Source organism: Salmo salar, chromosome 21, assembly GCF_965601325.2.
Source record: "Salmo salar chromosome 21, fSalSal1, whole genome shotgun sequence".
NCBI classification, from domain to species: domain Eukaryota; kingdom Metazoa; phylum Chordata; class Actinopteri; order Salmoniformes; family Salmonidae; genus Salmo; species Salmo salar.
In genome coordinates, this window is record NC_138311.1 from 56,303,326 (window position 1) to 56,324,862 (window position 21,537).

General features: G+C 43.6%; 1 protein-coding gene across 2 annotated transcripts in view; it reads left to right on the forward strand.

Annotated features, from left to right (window-relative positions):
* The window catches only part of LOC106582529 (neuropilin-2), a 258,981-nt gene that overhangs the window by 212,420 nt on the left and 25,024 nt on the right, over window positions 1–21,537 (forward strand). For both annotated transcript variants that reach the window (XM_045704914.2, XM_045704915.2), the window contains exon 16: window positions 16,013–16,045. In XM_045704914.2, coding sequence (XP_045560870.2) covers window positions 16,013–16,045 — 33 coding nt within the window. The remainder of the gene's footprint in view (window positions 1–16,012; window positions 16,046–21,537) is intronic.

Sequence of the window (21,537 nt, forward strand, 5' to 3'; positions counted from 1 at the left end):
GTAGATACTAGACTCCCTCTCTCTCAGACACAGTACAGTAGATACTAGACTCTCTCTCAGTCACAGTGCAGTACATACTAGACTCTCAGACACAGTACAGTAGATACTAGACTCTCTCTCAGACACAGTACAGTAGATACTAGACTCTCAGTCACAGTACAGTAGATACTAGACTCTCTCTCAGACACAGTACAGTAGATACTAGACTCCCTCCCAGACACAGTACAGTAGATACTAGACTCCCTCTCTCTCAGACACAGTACAGTAGATACTAGACTCTCTCCCTCTCAGACAGAGTACAGTAGATACTAGACTATCTCTCAGACACAGTACAGTAGATACTAGACTCCCTCTCAGACACAGTACAGTAGATACTAGACTCCCTCTCTCTCAGAAACAGTACAGTAGATACTAGACTCTCTCCCTCTCAGACACAGTACAGTAGATACTAGACTCTCAGTCACAGTACAGTAGATACTAGACTCCCTCTCAGACACAGTACAGTAGATACTAGACTCCCTCTCAGACACAGTACAGTAGATACTAGACTCCCTCTCAGACACAGTACAGTAGATACTAGACTCTCAGACACAGTACAGTAGATACTAGACTCTCAGACACAGTACAGTAGATACTAGACTCTCTCTCTCTCAGTCACAGTACAGTAGATACTAGACTCTCTCTCAGACACAGTACAGTAGATACTAGACTCTCTCTCAGACACAGTACAGTAGATACTAGACTCTCTCTCAGACACAGTACAGTAGATACTAGACTCTCTCTCAGACACAGTACAGTAGATACTAGACTCTCTCTCTCAGTCACAGTACAGTAGATACTAGACTTTCTCTCAGTCACAGTACAGTAGATACTAGACTCTCTCTCAGTCACAGTACAGTAGATACTAGACTCCCTCTCTCTCAGACACAGTACAGTAGATACTAGACTCTCAGACACAGTACAGTAGATACTAGACTCTCAGTCACAGTACAGTAGATACTAGACTCCCTCTCTCTCAGTCACAGTACAGTAGATACTAGACTCTCTCTCAGACACAGTACAGTAGATACTATACTCTCAGACACAGTACAGTAGATACTAGACTCTCTCTCAGTCACAGTACAGTAGATACTAGACTCTCTCTCAGACACAGTACAGTAGAAACTAGACTCTCTCTCAGACACAGTACAGTAGATACTAGACTCTCTCTCAGACACAGTACAGTAGATACTAGACTCTCTCTCTCAGTCACAGTACAGTAGATACTAGACTCTCTCTCAGTCACAGTACAGTAGATACTAGACTCTCTCTCAGTCACAGTACAGTAGATACTAGACTCCCTCTCAGTCACAGTACAGTAGATACTAGACTCTCTCTCTCTCAGACACAGTACAGTAGATACTAGACTCTCAGTCACAGTACAGTAGATACTAGACTCCCTCTCAGTCACAGTACAGTAGATACTAGACTCTCTCTCAGACACAGTACAGTAGATACTAGACTCTCTCTCAGTCACAGTACAGTAGATACTAGACTCTCTCTCAGACACAGTACAGTAGATACTAGACTCCCTCTCAGACACAGTACAGTAGATACTAGACTCCCTCTCAGACACAGTACAGTAGATACTAGACTCTCAGACACAGTACAGTAGATACTAGACTCTCAGACACAGTACAGTAGATACTAGACTCTCTCTCTCTCAGTCACAGTACAGTAGATACTAGACTCTCTCTCAGACACAGTACAGTAGATACTAGACTCTCTCTCAGACACAGTACAGTAGATACTAGACTCTCTCTCAGACACAGTACAGTAGATACTAGACTCTCTCTCAGACACAGTACAGTAGATACTAGACTCTCTCTCTCAGTCACAGTACAGTAGATACTAGACTTTCTCTCAGTCACAGTACAGTAGATACTAGACTCTCTCTCAGTCACAGTACAGTAGATACTAGACTCCTCTCTCTCAGACACAGTACAGTAGATACTAGACTCTCAGACACAGTACAGTAGATACTAGACTCTCAGTCACAGTACAGTAGATACTAGACTCCCTCTCTCTCAGTCACAGTACAGTAGATACTAGACTCTCTCTCAGACACAGTACAGTAGATACTATACTCTCAGACACAGTACAGTAGATACTAGACTCTCTCTCAGTTACAGTACAGTAGATACTAGACTCTCTCTCAGACACAGTACAGTAGAAACTAGACTCTCTCTCAGACACAGTACAGTAGATACTAGACTCTCTCTCAGACACAGTACAGTAGATACTAGACTCTCTCTCTCAGTCACAGTACAGTAGATACTAGACTCTCTCTCAGTCACAGTACAGTAGATACTAGACTCTCTCTCAGTCACAGTACAGTAGATACTAGACTCCCTCTCAGTCACAGTACAGTAGATACTAGACTCTCTCTCTCTCAGACACAGTACAGTAGATACTAGACTCTCAGTCACAGTACAGTAGATACTAGACTCCCTCTCAGTCACAGTACAGTAGATACTAGACTCTCTCTCAGACACAGTACAGTAGATACTAGACTCTCTCTCAGTCACAGTACAGTAGATACTAGACTCTCTCTCAGACACAGTACAGTAGACACTAGACTCTCTCTCAGACACAGTACAGTAGATACTAGACTCTCAGTCACAGTACAGTAGATACTAGACTCTCTCTCAGACACAGTACAGTAGATACTAGACTCTCTCTCAGACACAGTACAGTAGATACTAGACTCTCTCTCAGACACAGTACAGTAGATACTAGACTCTCTCTCAGACACAGTACAGTAGATACTAGACTCTCTCTCTCAGTCACAGTACAGTAGATACTAGACTTTCTCTCAGTCACAGTACAGTAGATACTAGACTCTCTCTCAGTCACAGTACAGTAGATACTAGACTCCCTCTCTCTCAGACACAGTACAGTAGATACTAGACTCTCAGACACAGTACAGTAGATACTAGACTCTCAGTCACAGTACAGTAGATACTAGACTCCCTCTCTCTCAGTCACAGTACAGTAGATACTAGACTCTCTCTCAGACACAGTACAGTAGATACTATACTCTCAGACACAGTACAGTAGATACTAGACTCTCTCTCAGTCACAGTACAGTAGATACTAGACTCTCTCTCAGACACAGTACAGTAGAAACTAGACTCTCTCTCAGACACAGTACAGTAGATACTAGACTCTCTCTCAGACACAGTACAGTAGATACTAGACTCTCTCTCTCAGTCACAGTACAGTAGATACTAGACTCTCTCTCAGTCACAGTACAGTAGATACTAGACTCTCTCTCAGTCACAGTACAGTAGATACTAGACTCCCTCTCAGTCACAGTACAGTAGATACTAGACTCTCCTCTCAGTCACAGTACAGTAGATACTAGACTCTCTCTCTCTCAGACACAGTACAGTAGATACTAGACCCCTCTCAGTCACAGTACAGTAGATACTAGACTCCCTCTCAGACACAGTACAGTAGATACTAGACTCTCTCTCAGACACAGTACAGTAGATACTAGACTCTCTCTCAGTCACAGTACAGTAGATACTAGACTCTCTCTCAGACACAGTACAGTAGATACTAGACTCTCTCTCAGACACAGTACAGTAGATACTAGACTCTCAGACACAGTACAGTAGATACTAGACCCTCTCAGACACAGTACAGTAGATACTAGACTCCCTCTCAGACACAGTACAGTAGATACTAGACTCCCTCTCAGTCACAGTACAGTAGATACTAGACTCTCTCTCTCAGTCACAGTACAGTAGATTCTAGACTCCCTCAGTCACAGTACAGTAGATACTAGACTCTCTCTCAGTCACATTACAGATACTAGACTCTCAGTCACTGTACAGTAGATACTAGACTCTCCCTCTCAGACACAGTACAGTAGATACTAGACTCTCAGTCACAGTACAGTAGATACTAGACTCCCTCTCAGTCACATTACAGATACTAGACTCTCAGTCACAGTACAGTAGATACTAGACTCTCCCTCTCAGTCACAGTACAGTAGATACTAGACTCTCTCTCAGTCACATTACAGATACTAGACTCTCAGTCACAGTACAGTAGATACTAGACTCTCAGTCACAGTACAGTAGATACTAGACTCCCTCTCAGTCACATTACAGATACTAGACTCTCAGTCACAGTACAGTAGATACTAGACTCTCCCTCTCAGATTTAGTACAGTAGATACTAGACTCTCAGTCACAGTACAGTAGATACTAGACTCTCTCTCAGACACAGTACAGTTGATACTAGACTCCCTCTCAGACACAGTACAGTAGATACTAGACTCCCTCTCTCTCAGACACAGTACAGTAGATACTAGACTCTCTCCCTCTCAGACACAGTACAGTAGATACTAGACTCTCTCTCAGACACAGTACAGTAGATACTAGACTCCCTCTCAGACACAGTACAGTAGATACTAGACTCCCTCTCTCTCAGACACAGTACAGTAGATACTAGACTCTCTCCCTCTCAGACACAGTACAGTAGATACTAGACTCTCAGTCACAGTACAGTAGATACTAGACTCCCTCTCAGACACAGTACAGTAGATACTAGACTCCCTCTCAAACACAGTACAGTAGATACTAGACTCTCAGAAACAGTACAGTAGATACTAGACTCTCTCTCTCTCTCAGTCACAGTACAGTATATACTAGACTCTCACTCAGACACAGTACAGTAGATACTAGACTCTTTCTCAGACACAGTACAGTAGATACTAGACTCTCTCTCAGACACAGTACAGTAGATACTAGACTCTCTCTGTCACAGTACAGTAGATACTAGACTCTCTCTCAGTCACAGTACAGTAGATACTAGACTCCCTCTCTCTCAGACACAGTACAGTAGATACTAGACTCTCAGACACAGTACAGTAGATACTAGACTCCCTCTCAGACACAGTACAATAGATACTAGACTCTCAGTCACAGTACAGTAGATACTAGACTCTCTCTCAGTCACAGTACAGTAGATACTAGATTCTCAGTCACAGTACAGTAGATACTAGAATCCCTCTCAGTCACAGTACAGTAGATACTAGACTCTCAGACACAGTACAGTAGATACTAGACTCTCAGTCACAGTACAGTATATACTAGACTCTCTCTCAGACACAGTACAGTAGATACTATACTCTCAGTCACAGTACAGTAGATACTAGACTCTCAGACACAGTACAGTAGATACTAGACTCTCAGTCACAGTACAGTAGATACTAGACTCTCTCTCAGACACAGTACAGTAGATATTAGACTCTCTCTCAGTCACAGTACAGTAGATACTAGACTCTCTCTCTCTCAGACACAGTACAGTAGATACTAGACTCCCTCTCTCTCAGACACAGTACAGTAGATACTAGACTCTCTCTCAGTCACAGTACAGTACATACTAGACTCTCAGACACAGTACAGTAGATACTAGACTCTCTCTCAGACACAGTACAGTAGATACTAGACTCTCAGTCACAGTACAGTAGATACTAGACTCTCTCTCAGACACAGTACAGTAGATACTAGACTCTCTCTCAGACACAGTACAGTAGATACTAGACTCTCTCTCAGACACAGTACAGTAGATACTAGACTCTCTCTCAGAAACAGTACAGTAGATACTAGACTCTCTCTCTCAGTCACATTACAGTAGATACTAGACTTTCTCTCAGTCACAGTACAGTAGATACTAGACTCTCTCTCAGTCACAGTACAGTAGATACTAGACTCCCTCTCTCTCAGACACAGTACAGTAGATACTAGACTCTCAGACACAGTACAGTAGATACTAGACTCTCAGTCACAGTACAGTAGATACTAGACTCCCTCTCTCTCAGTCACAGTACAGTAGATACTAGACTCTCTCTCAGACACAGTACAGTAGATACTATACTCTCAGACACAGTACAGTAGATACTAGACTCTCTCTCAGTCACAGTACAGTAGATACTAGACTCTCTCTCAGACACAGTACAGTAGAAACTAGACTCTCTCTCAGACACAGTACAGTAGATACTAGACTCTCTCTCAGACACAGTACAGTAGATACTAGACTCTCTCTCTCAGTCACAGTACAGTAGATACTAGACTCTCTCTCAGTCACAGTACAGTAGATACTAGACTCTCTCTCAGTCACAGTACAGTAGATACTAGACTCCCTCTCAGTCACAGTACAGTAGATACTAGACTCCCTCTCAGTCACAGTACAGTAGATACTAGACTCTCTCTCTCTCAGACACAGTACAGTAGATACTAGACTCTCAGTCACAGTACAGTAGATACTAGACTCCCTCTCAGTCACAGTGCAGTAGATACTAGACTCTCTCTCAGACACAGTACAGTAGATACTAGACTCTCTCTCAGTCACAGTACAGTAGATACTAGACTCTCTCTCAGACACAGTACAGTAGATACTAGACTCTCTCTCAGTCACAGTACAGTAGATACTAGACTCTCAGACACAGTACAGTAGATACTAGACTCTCAGACACAGTACAGTAGATACTAGACTCCCTCTCAGACACAGTACAGTAGATACTAGACTCTCTCTCAGACACAGTACAGTAGATACTAGACTCCCTCTCAGTCACAGTACAGTAGATACTAGACTCTCTCTCTCAGTCACAGTACAGTAGATACTAGACTCCCTCAGTCACAGTACAGTAGATACTAGACTCTCTCTCAGTCACATTACAGATACTAGACTCTCAGTCACAGTACAGTAGATACTAGACTCTCCCTCTCAGACACAGTACAGTAGATACTAGACTCTCAGTCACAGTACAGTAGATACAAGACTCCCTCTCAGTCACATTACAGATACTAGACTCTCAGTCACAGTACAGTAGATACTAGACTCTCCCTCTCAGTCACAGTACAGTAGATACTAGACTCTCAGTCACAGTACAGTAGATACTAGACTCCCTCTCAGTCACATTACAGATACTAGACTCTCAGTCACAGTACAGTAGATACTAGACTCTCCCTCTCAGATTTAGTACAGTAGATACTAGACTCTCAGTCACAGTACAGTAGATACTAGACTCTCTCTCAGACACAGTACAGTTGATACTAGACTCCCTCTCAGACACAGTACAGTAGATACTAGACTCCCTCTCTCTCAGACACAGTACAGTAGATACTAGACTCTCTCCCTCTCAGACACAGTACAGTAGATACTAGACTCTCTCTCAGACACAGTACAGTAGATACTAGACTCCCTCTCAGACACAGTACAGTAGATACTAGACTCCCTCTCTCTCAGACACAGTACAGTAGATACTAGACTCTCTCCCTCTCAGACACAGTACAGTAGATACTAGACTCCCTCTCAGTCACAGTACAGTAGATACTAGACTCCCTCTCAGACACAGTACAGTAGATACTAGACTCCCTCTCAAACACAGTACAGTAGATACTAGACTCTCAGAAACAGTACAGTAGATACTAGACTCTCTCTCTCTCTCAGTCACAGTACAGTATATACTAGACTCTCACTCAGACACAGTACAGTAGATATTAGACTCTTTCTCAGACACAGTACAGTAGATACTAGACTCTCTCTCAGACACAGTACAGTAGATACTAGACTCTCTCTGTCACAGTACAGTAGATACTAGACTCTCTCTCAGTCACAGTACAGTAGATACTAGACTCCCTCTCTCTCAGACACAGTACAGTAGATACTAGACTCTCAGACACAGTACAGTAGATACTAGACTCTCAGTCACAGTACAGTAGATACTAGACTCCCTCTTTCTCAGTCACAGTACAGTAGATACTAGACTCTCTCTCAGACACAGTACAGTAGATACTAGACTCTCAGACACAGTACAGTAGATACTAGACTATCTCTCAGTCACAATACAGTAGATACTAGACTCTCTCTCAGACACAGTACAGTAGAAACTAGACTCTCTCTCAGACACAGTACAGTAGATACTAGACTCTCTCTCAATCACAGTACAGTAGATACTAGACTCTCAGTCACAGTACAGTAGATACTAGACTCTCTCTCAGTCACAGTACAGTAGATACTAGACTCCCTCTCAGTCACAGTACAGTAGATACTAGACTCTCTCTCTCTCAGACACAGTACAGTAGATACTAGACTCTCAGTCACAGTACAGTAGATACTAGACTCCCTCTCAGTCACAGTACAGTAGATACTAGACTGTCTCTCAGACACAGTACAGTAGATACTAGACTCTCTCTCAGTCACAGTACAGTAGATACTAGACTCTCTCTCAGACACAGTACAGTAGATACTAGACTCTCTCTCAGTCACAGTACAGTAGATACTAGACTCTCAGACACAGTACAGTAGATACTAGACTCTCAGACACAGTACAATAGATACTAGACTCTCAATCACAGTACAGTAGATACTAGACTCTCTCTCAGTCACAATACAGTAGATACTAGACTCTCTCTCAGTCACAGTACAGTAGATACTAGACTCCCTCTCAGTCACAGTACAGTAGATACTAGACTCTCTCTCTCAGTCACAGTACAGTAGATACTAGACTCCCTCTCAGTCACAGTACAGTAGATACTAGACTCTCTCTCAGTCACATTACAGATACTAGACTCTCAGTCACAGTACAGTAGATACTAGACTCTCCCTCTCAGACACAGTACAGTAGATACTAGACTCTCAGTCACAGTACAGTAGATACTAGACTCCCTCTCAGTCACAGTACAGTAGATACTAGACTCTCTCCCTCTCAGTCACAGTACAGTAGATACTAGACTCCCTCTCAGTCACAGTACAGTAGATACTAGACTCTCTCTCAGGCACAGTACAGTAGATACTAGACTCTCTCTCAGTCACAGTACAGTAGATACTAGACTCTCTCTCAGTCACAGTACAGTAGATACTAGACTCCCTCCCTCTCAGACACAGTACTGTAGATACTAGACTCTCCCTCTCAGACACAGTACAGTAGATACTAGACTCTCAGTCACAGTACAGTAGATACTAGACTCTCTCTCAGTCACAGTACAGTAGATACTAGACTCTCTCTCAGACACAGTACAGTAGATACTAGACTCTCTCTCAGTCACAGTACAGTAGATACTAGACTCTCTCTCAGTCACAGTACAGTAGATACTAGACTCCCTCCCTCTCAGACACATTACAGTAGATACTAGACTCTCCCTCTCAGACACAGTACAGTAGATACTAGACTCTCTCTCAGACACAGTACAGTAGATACTAGACTCTCTCTCAGACACAGTACAGTAGATACTAGACTCTCAGTCACAGTACAGTAGATACTAGACTCTCAGTCACAGTACAGTAGATACTAGACTCTCTCTCAGAAACAGTACAGTAGAAACTAGACTCTCTCTCAGACACAGTACAGTAGATACTAGACTCTCTCTCAATCACAGTACAGTAGATACTAGACTCTCAGTCACAGTACAGTAGATACTAGACTCTCTCTCAGTCACAGTACAGTAGATACTAGACTCCCTCTCAGTCACAGTACAGTAGATACTAGACTCTCTCTCTCTCATACACAGTACAGTAGATACTAGACTCTCAGTCACAGTACAGTAGATACTAGACTCCCTCTCAGTCACAGTACAGTAGATACTAGACTCTCTCTCAGACACAGTACAGTAGATACTAGACTCTCTCTCAGTCACAGTACAGTAGATACTAGACTCTCTCTCAGTCACAGTACAGTAGATACTAGACTCTCAGACACAGTACAGTAGATACTAGACTCTCTCTCAGTCACAGTACAGTAGATACTAGACTCTCTCTCAGTCACAGTACAGTAGATACTAGACTCCCTCCATCTCAGACACAGTACAGTAGATACTAGACTCTCCCTCTCAGACACAGTACAGTAGATAGTAGACTCTCTCTCAGACACAGTACAGTAGATAGTAGACTCTCTCTCAGACACAGTACAGTAGATACTAGACTCTCAGTCACAGTACAGTAGATACTAGACTCTCAGTCACAGTACAGTAGATACTAGACTCCCTCTCAGTCACAGTACAGTAGATACTAGACTCTCAGACACAGTACAGTAGATACTAGACTCTCAGTCACAGTACAGTAGATACTAGACTCTCTCTCTCTCAGACACAGTACAGTAGATACTAGACTCTCAGTCACAGTACAGTAGATACTAGACTCCCTCTCAGACACAGTACAGTAGATACTAGACTCCCTCTCAGTCACAGTACAGTAGATACTAGACTCCCTCTCAGTCACAGTACAGTAGATACTAGACTCTCAGTCACAGTACAGTAGATACTAGACTCTCTCTCTCTCAGACACAGTACAGTAGATACTAGACTCTCAGTCACAGTACAGTAGATACTAGACTCCCTCTCAGACACAGTACAGTAGATACTAGACTCTCAGTCACAGTACAGTAGATACTAGACTCTCAGTCACAGTACAGTAGATACTAGACTCCCTCTCAGTCACAGTACAGTAGATACTAGACTCTCAGACACAGTACAGTAGATACTAGACTCTCAGTCACAGTACAGTAGATACTAGACTCTCTCTCTCTCAGACACAGTACAGTAGATACTAGACTCTCTCTCTCTCTCAGACACAGTACAGTAGATACTAGACTCTCAGTCACAGTACAGTAGATACTAGACTCCCTCTCAGACACAGTACAGTAGATACTAGACTCTCAGTCACAGTACAGTAGATACTAGACTCCCTCTCAGACACAGTACAGTAGATACTAGACTCCCTCTCAGTCACAGTACAGTAGATACTAGACTCTCAGACACAGTACAGTAGATACTAGACTCTCTCTCTCTCAGACACAGTACAGTAGATACTAGACTCTCAGTCACAGTACAGTAGATACTAGACTCTCAGTCACAGTACAGTAGATACTAGACTCTCTCTCAGTCACAGTACAGTAGATACTAGACTCTCTCTCAGTCACAGTACAGTAGATACTAGACTCTCAGACACAGTACAGTAGATACTAGACTCCCTCTCAGACACAGTGCAATAGATACTAGCCTCTCAGTCACAGTACAGTAGATACTAGACTCTCTCTCAGACACAGTACAGTAGATACTAGACTCTCTCTCAGTCACAGTACAGTAGATACTAGACTCTCTCTCAGTCACAGTACAGTAGATACTAGACTCCCTCCATCTCAGACACAGTACAGTAGATACTAGACTCTCCCTCTCAGACACAGTACAGTAGATACTAGACTCTCTCTCAGACACAGTACAGTAGATAGTAGACTCTCTCTCAGACACAGTACAGTAGATACTAGACTCTCAGTCACAGTACAGTAGATACTAGACTCTCAGTCACAGTACAGTAGATACTAGACTCCCTCTCAGTCACAGTACAGTAGATACTAGACTCTCAGACACAGTACAGTAGATACTAGACTCTCAGTCACAGTACAGTAGATACTAGACTCTCTCTCTCTCAGACACAGTACAGTAGATACTAGACTCTCAGTCACAGTACAGTAGATACTAGACTCCCTCTCAGACACAGTACAGTAGATACTAGACTCCCTCTCAGTCACAGTACAGTAGATACTAGACTCCCTCTCAGACACAGTACAGTAGATACTAGACTCCCTCTCAGTCACAGTACAGTAGATACTAGACTCTCAGTCACAGTACAGTAGATACTAGACTCTCTCTCTCTCAGACACAGTACAGTAGATACTAGACTCTCAGTCACAGTACAGTAGATACTAGACTCTCTCTCAGACACAGTACAGTAGATACTAGACTCTCAGTCACAGTACAGTAGATACTAGACTCTCAGTCACAGTACAGTAGATACTAGACTCCCTCTCAGTCACAGTACAGTAGATACTAGACTCTCAGACACAGTACAGTAGATACTAGACTCTCAGTCACAGTACAGTAGATACTAGACTCTCTCTCTCTCAGACACAGTACAGTAGATACTAGACTCTCTCTCTCTCTCAGACACAGTACAGTAGATACTAGACTCTCAGTCACAGTACAGTAGATACTAGACTCCCTCTCAGACACAGTACAGTAGATACTAGACTCTCAGTCACAGTACAGTAGATACTAGACTCCCTCTCAGACACAGTACAGTAGATACTAGTCTCCCTCTCAGTCACAGTACAGTAGATACTAGACTCTCAGACACAGTACAGTAGATACTAGACTCTCTCTCTCTCAGACACAGTACAGTAGATACTAGACTCTCAGTCACAGTACAGTAGATACTAGACTCTCAGTCACAGTACAGTAGATACTAGACTCTCTCTCAGTCACAGTACAGTAGATACTAGACTCTCTCTCAGTCACAGTACAGTAGATACTAGACTCTCAGTCACAGTACAGTAGATACTAGACTCTCTCTCAGTCACAGTACAGTAGATACTAGACTCCCTATCAGGATACCATCAAAATATATACCTAGACATTTAGGATGTGTCTGTCCCCTGTCCTTCATTTGACTCTCTCCTCCATTTGACTCTCTCCTCCATTTGACTCCCTCCTTCATTTGACTCCCTCCTTCATTTGACTCTCTCCTTCATTTGACTCTCTCCTTCATTTGACTCCCTCCTTCATTTGACTCCCTCCTTCATTTGACTCTCTCCTCCATTTGACTCCCTCCATTTGACTCTGTCTTTCATTTGACTCCCTCCTTCATTTGACTCTCTCCTTCATTTGACTCTCTCCTTCATTTTGACTCCCTCCTCCAGTTGACTCCCTCCTTCATTTGACTCTCTCCTTCATTTGATTCCATCCTTCATTTGACTCCCTCCTCCATTTGACTCTCTCCTTCATTTGACTCCCTCCTCCATTTGACTCTCTCCCCCATTTGACTCCCTCCTTCATTTGACTCCCTCCTTCATTTGACTCCCTCCTTCATTTTGACTCCCTCCTTCATTTTGACTCCCTCCTTCATTTTGACTCCCTCCTTCATTTGACTCCCTCCTTCATTTGACTCTCTCCTTCATTTGACTCCCTCCTTCATTTTGACTCCCTCCTCCATTTGACTCCCTCCTTCATTTTGACTCTCTCCTTCATTTGACTCCCTCCTTCATTTTGACTCCCTCCTCCAGTTGACTCCCTCCTTCATTTTGACTCTCTCCTTCATTTGACTCCCTCCTTCATTTTGACTCCCTCCTTCATTTGACTCCCTCCTTCATTTGACTCTCTCCTTCATTTGACTCTCTCCTTCATTTGACTCCCTCCTTCATTTTGACTCCCTCCTCCATTTGACTCCCTCCTTCATTTTGACTCTCTCCTTCATTTGACTCCCTCCTTCATTTTGACTCCCTCCTTCATTTGACTCCCTCCTTCATTTGACTCCCTCCTTCATTTGACTCTCTCCTTCATTTGACTCTCCTTCATTTGACTCCCTCCTTCATTTGACTCCCTCCTTCATTTGACTCCCTCCTTCATTTGACTCTCCTTCATTTGACTCTCTCCTTCATTTTGACTCCCTCCTCCAGTTGACTCCCTCCTTCATTTGACTCTCTTCTTCATTTGACTCTCTTCTTCATTTGACTCTCTCCTTCATTTTGACTCCCTCCTCCAGTTGACTCCCTCCTTCATTTGACTCTCCTTCATTTGACTCTCTCCTTCATTTTGACTCCCTCCTCCAGTTGACTCCCTCCTTCATTTGACTCTCTTCTTCATTTGACTCTCTTCTTCATTTGACTCTCTTCTTCATTTGACTCTCTCCTCCAGTTGACTCCCTCCTTCATTTGACTCTCCTTCATTTGACTCTCTCCTTCATTTGATTCCATCCTTCATTTGACTCCCTCCTCCAGTTGACTCCCTCCTTCATTTGACTCTCCTTCATTTGACTCTCTCCTTCATTTGATTCCATCCTTCATTTGACTCCCTCCTCCATTTGACTCCCTCCTTCATTTGAATCTCTCCTTCATTTGATTCCATCCTTCATTTGACTCTCTCCTCCATTTGACTCCCTCCTTTATTTTGACTCTCTCCTTCATTTGACTCCCTCCTTCATTTTGACTCCCTCCTTCATTTGACTCTCTCCTCCATTTGACTCCCTCCTTCATTTGACTCTCTCCTCCATTTGACTCCCTCCTTCATTTGACTCTCTCCTCCATTTGACTCCCTCCTTCATTTGACTCTCTCCTCCATTTGACTCCCTCCTTCATTTGACTCTCTCCTCCATTTGACTCCCTCCTTTATTTTGACTCTCTCCTTCATTTGACTCCCTCCTTCATTTTGACTCTCTCCTTCATTTGACTCTCTCCTTCATTTTGACTCCCTCCTTCATTTGACTCTCTCCTTCATTTTGACTCTCTCCTTCATTTTGACTCTCTCCTTCATTTGACTCCCTCCTTCATTTTGACTCTCTCCTTCATTTGACTCTCTCCTTCATTTTGACTCTCTCCTTCATTTTGACTCTCTCCTTCATTTGACTCTCTCCTTCATTTTGACTCCCTCCTTCATTTGACTCTCTCCTTCATTTGACTCCCTCCTTCATTTGACTCTCTCCTTCATTTGACTCTCTCCTTCATTTGACTCCCTCCTTCATTTTGACTCTCTCCTTCATTTGACTCCCTCCTTCATTTTGACTCTCTCCTTCATTTTGACTCCCTCCTTCATTTGACTCTCTCCTTCATTTGACTCTCTCCTCCATTTGACTCCCTCCTTCATTTTGACTCTCTCCTTCATTTGACTCCCTCCTTCATTTTGACTCTCTCCTTCATTTTGACTCCCTCCTTCATTTTGACTCCCTCCTTCATTTGACTCTCTCCTCCATTTGACTCCCTCCATTTGACTCCCTCCTTCATTTTGACTCTCTCCTTCATTTGACTCCCTCCTTCATTTTGACTCTCTCCTTCATTTGACTCCCTCCTTCATTTTGACTCTCTCCTTCATTTGACTCCCTCCTTCATTTTGACTCTCTCCTTCATTTGACTCCCTCCTTCATTTTGACTCTCTCCTTCATTTGACTCTCTCCTTCATTTTGACTCCCTCCTTCATTTGACTCTCTCCTCCATTTGACTCCCTCCATTTGACTCCCTCCTTCATTTTGACTCTCTCCTTCATTTGACTCCCTCCTTCATTTTGACTCTCTCCTTCATTTGACTCTCTCCTTCATTTTGACTCCCTCCTTCATTTGACTCTCTCCTCCATTTGACTCCCTCCATTTGACTCCCTCCTTCATTTTGACTCTCTCCTTCATTTGACTCCCTCCTTCATTTTGACTCTCTCCTCCATTTGACTCCCTCCATTTGACTCCCTCCTTCATTTTGACTCTCTCCTTCATGACTTTCACCAGTATGAAGTAGATTCACGCTGTGTTCCTTCACGCAGCCAGCTGAGTCGACCGGGAACATTCTTATCAATGAATGCAGTTCATCTTTAGCAACACACGGTCAGCCCAGTCAGTCCTGCCAAGAGAAACCCACCTGCCTGTCTCTGCTGCTCTGGATAATTGTCTCAGTAATCCACCCATTCATTCCACAGATCCACCCTCGTTCTAAATACACCTTATGATATGTTCCATCAGACGTCCTCCTCCTCCTCCTCCTCCTCCTCCTCCTCCTCCTCTCAGCAGCCGTTAAACAGCTGCAAATCTCAGTTCTCCTCTCTTCCTCTCTTCTCTCAGTCTCATCTTCCTCTCTCCTCTCAGTCTAACAGTCAAACTACTGGGGCTAGACACCTTCCTCTCTCCTCTCAGTCTCATCTTCCTCTCTCCCCTCAGTCTCACCTTCCTCTCTAAGTCTCACCTTCCTCTCTCAGTCTCACCTTCCTCTCTCAGTCTCACCTTCCTCTCCAGGTCTCACCTTCCACTCTGTCTCACCTTCAGTAACTGCCAACCAGAAAAAGGAATACATTCCTAAAATGATGTCCAATTTGAGTTTATTTTGTTGCTGTACCATATAATGTAGCCTATATTGTAGTAGTATACTGTAGTATGTTGATCAGAATGGCATTGCCTATTCAATACAATTTAGTCTTTCTCTTTCTTTCAGAACCCTTCGCTGCATTCCCTCCTGACATGACTGGTGAGTTGGCCTTGTTGTCGTTGACTACTTCCTGTTTCCTGTGCGAACGTTCGTCTACTTCCTGTATGAATATTTGTTGCTTCCCGCTTGTCGCTCCGCCCAGCTTGCAGTTACGACACCGGTCCATAGAAACGAATTTACCCCGAATTCAATTATGTGATTCTCTTCCATTCCAAATCATAGTCTTAAACTGATGCACTATGCTGTTCTGCATTTTGTTTAGGTATTAATGAAACAGAGGAGAAATTGGTTCAGGGTTTCAGTTTGTTGGTATTGAACTTGTTCCTGAGGTTATTGTGTCGTGGGAATCAGGAAGCTACTGTTACCAACATAATGCATCCCAGCATTATGATCAGAGCATGTGTCCCTGCGTGCATGTCTGAAACCAAGGAATCCGTCCCATTATGTTGTGTTCTCTCTCTCTCTCTACATATAAACAGGTGAACCGAGTCTTAAAGAAACATCACACAGTAATGTTTTGAATGAGCTTTTATATATTCAGTAACTGTGACATATTTGTTGTTCCATTATATCTGTGCACAAACTCAAGAGTAGGTAGTGTCCTCATGTGCATTAGTGTTTTGTATGTACCAGATGTCTAAGGTATGTACAGCTGTCTGTACTGTAAGACTAGGGTATGTACAGCTATAGGTACTGGGAGTTTAGGGTATGCACAGCTGTAGGTACTGGGAGTTTAGGGTATGCACAGCTGTAGGTACTGGGAGTTTAGGGTATGTACAGCTGTCTGACTGGGAGTTTAGGGTATGCACAGCTGTAGGTACTGGGAGTTTAGGGTATGAACAGCTGTAGGTACTGGGAGACTAGGGTATGTACATCTGTCTGTACTGTAAGACTAGGGTATGTACAGCTGTAGGTACTGGGAGTCTAGGGTATGTACAGCTGTAGGTTCTGGGAGTTTAGGGTATGTACAGCTGTAGGTACTGGGAGTTTAGGGTATGTACAGCTGTCTGTACTGTAATACTAGGGTATGTACAGCTGTAGGTTCTGGGAGTTTAGGGTATGTACAGCTGTCTGTACTGTAAGACTAGGGTATGTACAGCTGTAGGTTCTGGGAGTTTAGGGTATGTACAGCTGGAGGTACTGGGAGTTTAGGGTATGCACAGCTGTAGGTACTGGGAGTTTAGGGTATGTACAGCTGTAGGTACTGGGAGTTTAGGGTATGTACAGCTGTAGGTACTGGGAGTTTAGGGTATGTACAGCTGTAGGTACTGGGAGTTTAGGGTATGTACAGCTGGAGGTACTGGGAGTCTAGGGTATGTACAGCTATAGGTACTGGGAGTCTAGGGTATGTACAGCTGTCTGTACTGTAAGACTAGGGTATGTACAGCTGTAGGTTCTGGGAGTTTAGGGTATGTACATCTGTCTGTACTGTAAGTCTAGGGTATGTACAGCTCTCTGTACTGTAAGTCTAGGGTATGTACAGCTATAGGTACTGGGAGTTTAGGGTATGTACAGCTGTCTGACTGGGAGTTTAGGGTATGTACAGCTGTCTGACTGGGAGTTTAGGGTATGTACAGCTGGAGGTACTGGGAGTCTAGGGTATGTACAGCTATAGGTACTGGGAGTTTAGGGTATGTACAGCTGGAGGTACTGGGAGTCTAGGGTATGTACAGCTGTAGGTACTGGGAGTCTAGGGTATGTACAGTTCTCTGTACTGTAAGACTAGGGTATGTACAGCTGTAGGTACTGGGAGTTTCGGGTATGTACAGCTGTAGGTACTGGGAGTTTGTATCCCTCAATGTGAACCTATAGAACAGGGCTTCTCCTTCATTCCTGATGTATCATCCTCCCTCAGTAGCGTTACTAGGAATTGGAGCCCTATTCCCTATATAGTGCACTACTGTTGACCAGAGCCCTATTCTCTATATAGTGCACTACTGTTGACCAGGGCCCATATTCACTATATAGTGCACTACTTTAGATCAGAGCCCACAGGGCAATAGGATGCCATTTGGGATGTAGTTGGGTCTGAATTCAGCACCATAAATGGAGTCTCTCTCATATGCTTACTGTACTCTACTGTACTCTACTGTACTCTACTGTACTCTACTGCACTGTACTCTACTGTACTCTACTCTACTGTACTGTACGCTACTCTACTGTACTCCACTCTACTGTACTGTACTGTACTCTACTCTACTCTACTCCACTCTACTGTACTCTACTGTACTCTACTCTACTCCACTCTACTGTACTCTACTGTACTCTACTCTACTGTACTGTACGCTACTCTACTGTACTCTACTCTACTGTACTCTACTCTACTGTACTCTACTCTACTCCGTACTCTACTGTACTCTACTGTACTCTACTCTACTGTACTCTACTCTACTCTACTGTACTCTACTCTACTGTACTCTACTCTACTGTACTCTACTGTACTCTACTGTACTGTACTCTACTGTGCTGTACTCTACTAAACTCTACCCTACTCTACTCTACTGTACTCTATTGACTTCTACTGTACTCTACTTTAGTCTACTCTACTCTACTCTATTGACTTCTACTGTACTTTACTCTAGTGAACTCTACTCTACTCTACTGTAGTCTACTCTATTGACTTCTACTCTACTCTTCTCTACTGTACTCTACTCTACTCTACTCTACTCTACTCTACTGTACTCTAATTTAGTGAACTCTACTCTACTCTACTCTACTGTACTCTACTCTACTCTACTCTACTGTACTGTACTCTACTCTACTCTACTCTACTCTAAGGAACTCTACTCTACTCTACTCTTCTGTCCTCTACTCTACTCTACTCTACTCTACTCTAAGGAACTCTACTCTTCTGTCCTCCACTCCACTCCACTCTACTCTACTCTACTCTACTGTACTCTACTCTACTCTACTCTACTCTACTCTACTCTACTCTACGGAACTCTACTATTCTGTCCTCCACTCCACTCCACTCTACTCTACTCTACTCTAAGGAACTCTACTCTTCTGTCCTCTACTCTACTCTACTCTAAGGAACTCTACTCTACTCTAGTCTACTCTACTCTAAGGAACTCTACTCTTCTGTCCTCCACTCCACTCCACTCTACTCTACTCTACTCCACTCTACCCTAAGGAACTCTACTCTACTCTACTCTACTCTACTCTACCGAACTCTACTCTTCTGTACTCTACTCTACTCTATTCTACTCTACTCTACTGCACTCTAGTCTATACTCTACCCTCCTGTATTCTACTCTACTGCACTCTACTCTTCTGCAGTGTACTCTACTCTAAGGACCTCTACTCAAAGGAACTCTACTCTTCTGTAATCTACTCTACTGTAGTGAACTCTACTATACTGTACTCTACTCTACTCTGCTCTTCTGTAAACTACTCAGTTATACTCTACTGAACTATACTGTACTCTACTCTAAGGAACTCTACTGTACTCTACTGTACTCTACTCTACTCTACTGTACTCTACTCTACTCCACTCTACTGTACTCTACTGTACTCTACTCTACTCTATTCTACTGTACTCTACTGTACTCTACTCTACTGTACTCTACTGTACTCTACTGTGCTGTACTCTACTAAACTGTACCCTACTCTACTCTACTGTACTCTATTGACTTCTACTGTACTTTACTCTAGTGAACCTCTACTCTACTGTAGTCTACTCTATTGACTTCTACTCTACTCTTCTCTACTGTACTCTACTCTACTCTACTCTACTCTACTCTACTGTACTCTAATTTAGTGAACTCTACTCTACTCTACTGTACTCTACTGTACTCTACTGTACTGTACTCTACTCTACTCTACTCTACTCTACTCTAAGGAACTCTACTCTACTCTTCTGTCCTCTACTCTACTCTACTCTACTCTACTCTACTCTAAGGAACTCTACTCTTCTGTCCTCCACTCCACTCCACTCTACTCTACTCTACTCTACTCTAAGGAACTCTACTCTACTCTACTCTACTCTACTCTACTCTACTCTACTCTACTCTACTCTACTCTAAGGAACTCTACTCTTCTGTCCTCCACTCCACTCCACTCTACTCTATTCTACTCTAAGGAACTCTACTCTGCTGTCCTCTACTCTACTCTACTCTAAGGAACTCTACTCTTCTGTCCTCCACTCCACTCCACTCTACTCTACTCTACTCTACTCTAAGGAACTCTACTCTTCTGTCCTCTACTCTACTCTACTCTAAGGAACTCTACTCTACTCTAGTCTACTCTACTCTAAGGAACTCTACTCTTCTGTCCTCCACTCCACTCCACTCTACTCTACTCTACTCCACTCTACCCTAAGGAACTCTACTCTACTCTACTCTACCGAACTCTACTCTTCTGTACTCTACTCTACTCTATTCTACTCTACTCTACTGCACTCTAGTCTATACTCTACCCTCCTGTATTCTACTCTACTGCACTCTACTCTTCCGTAGTGTACTCTACTCTACTCTAAGGAACTCTACTCTTCTGTAATCTACTCTACTGTAGTGAACTCTACTATACTGTACTCTACTCTACTCTGCTCTTCTGTAAACTACTCAGTTATACTCTACTGAACTATACTGTACTCTACTCTAAGGAACTCTACTGTACTCTACTGTACTGTACTCTAAGCTACTCTAAGGAACTCTACTCTACTCTACTCTACTCTACTGTACTCTACTCTACTGTACTCTACTCTACTGTACTGTACTCTCCTCTAAGGGACTGTACTGTACTGTACTGTACTGTACTCTACTCTACTCTACTCTCCTGAAATGTGGAGTTGATCAGTCCAATCCTGCAGAGGAGGGTAGAGGAGGGTAGAGGAGGGTAGAGGAGGGTAGAGGAGAGTAGAGGAGGGTAGAGGAGAGTAGAGGAGGGTAGAGGAGGGTAGAGGAGAGTAGAGGAGGGTAGAGGAGGGTAGAGGAGAGTAGAGGAGGGTAGAGGAGGGTAGAGGAGGGTAGAGGAGAGGAGAGGAGGGTAGAGGAGGGTAGAGGAGAGTAGAGGAGGGTAGAGGAGGGTAGAGGAGGGTGGAGGAGAGGAGAGGAGGGTAGAGGAGAGTAGAGGAGAGTAGAGGAGGGTAGAGGAGAGTAGGGGAGGGTAGAGGAGGGTAGAGGAGAGTAGAGGAGGGTAGAGGAGAGTAGGGGAGGGTAGAGGAGAGTAGAGGAGAGTAGAGGTGGGTAGAGGTGGGTAGAGGAGGGTAGAGGAAGGTAGAGGAGGGTAGAGGAGAGTAGAGGAGGGTAGAGGAGAGTAGAGGAGAGTAGAGGAGGGTAGAGGAGAGTAGAGGAGGGTAGAGGAGGGTAGAGGAGAGTAGAGGAGGGTAGAGGAGGGTAGAGGAGAGTAGAGGAGGGTAGAGGAGGGTAGAGGAGGGTAGAGGAGAGGAGAGGAGGGTAGAGGAGGGTAGAGGAGAGTAGAGGAGGGTAGAGGAGGGTAGAGGAGGGTGGAGGAGAGGAGAGGAGGGTAGAGGAGAGTAGAGGAGAGTAGAGGAGGGTAGAGGAGAGTAGGGGAGGGTAGAGGAGGGTAGA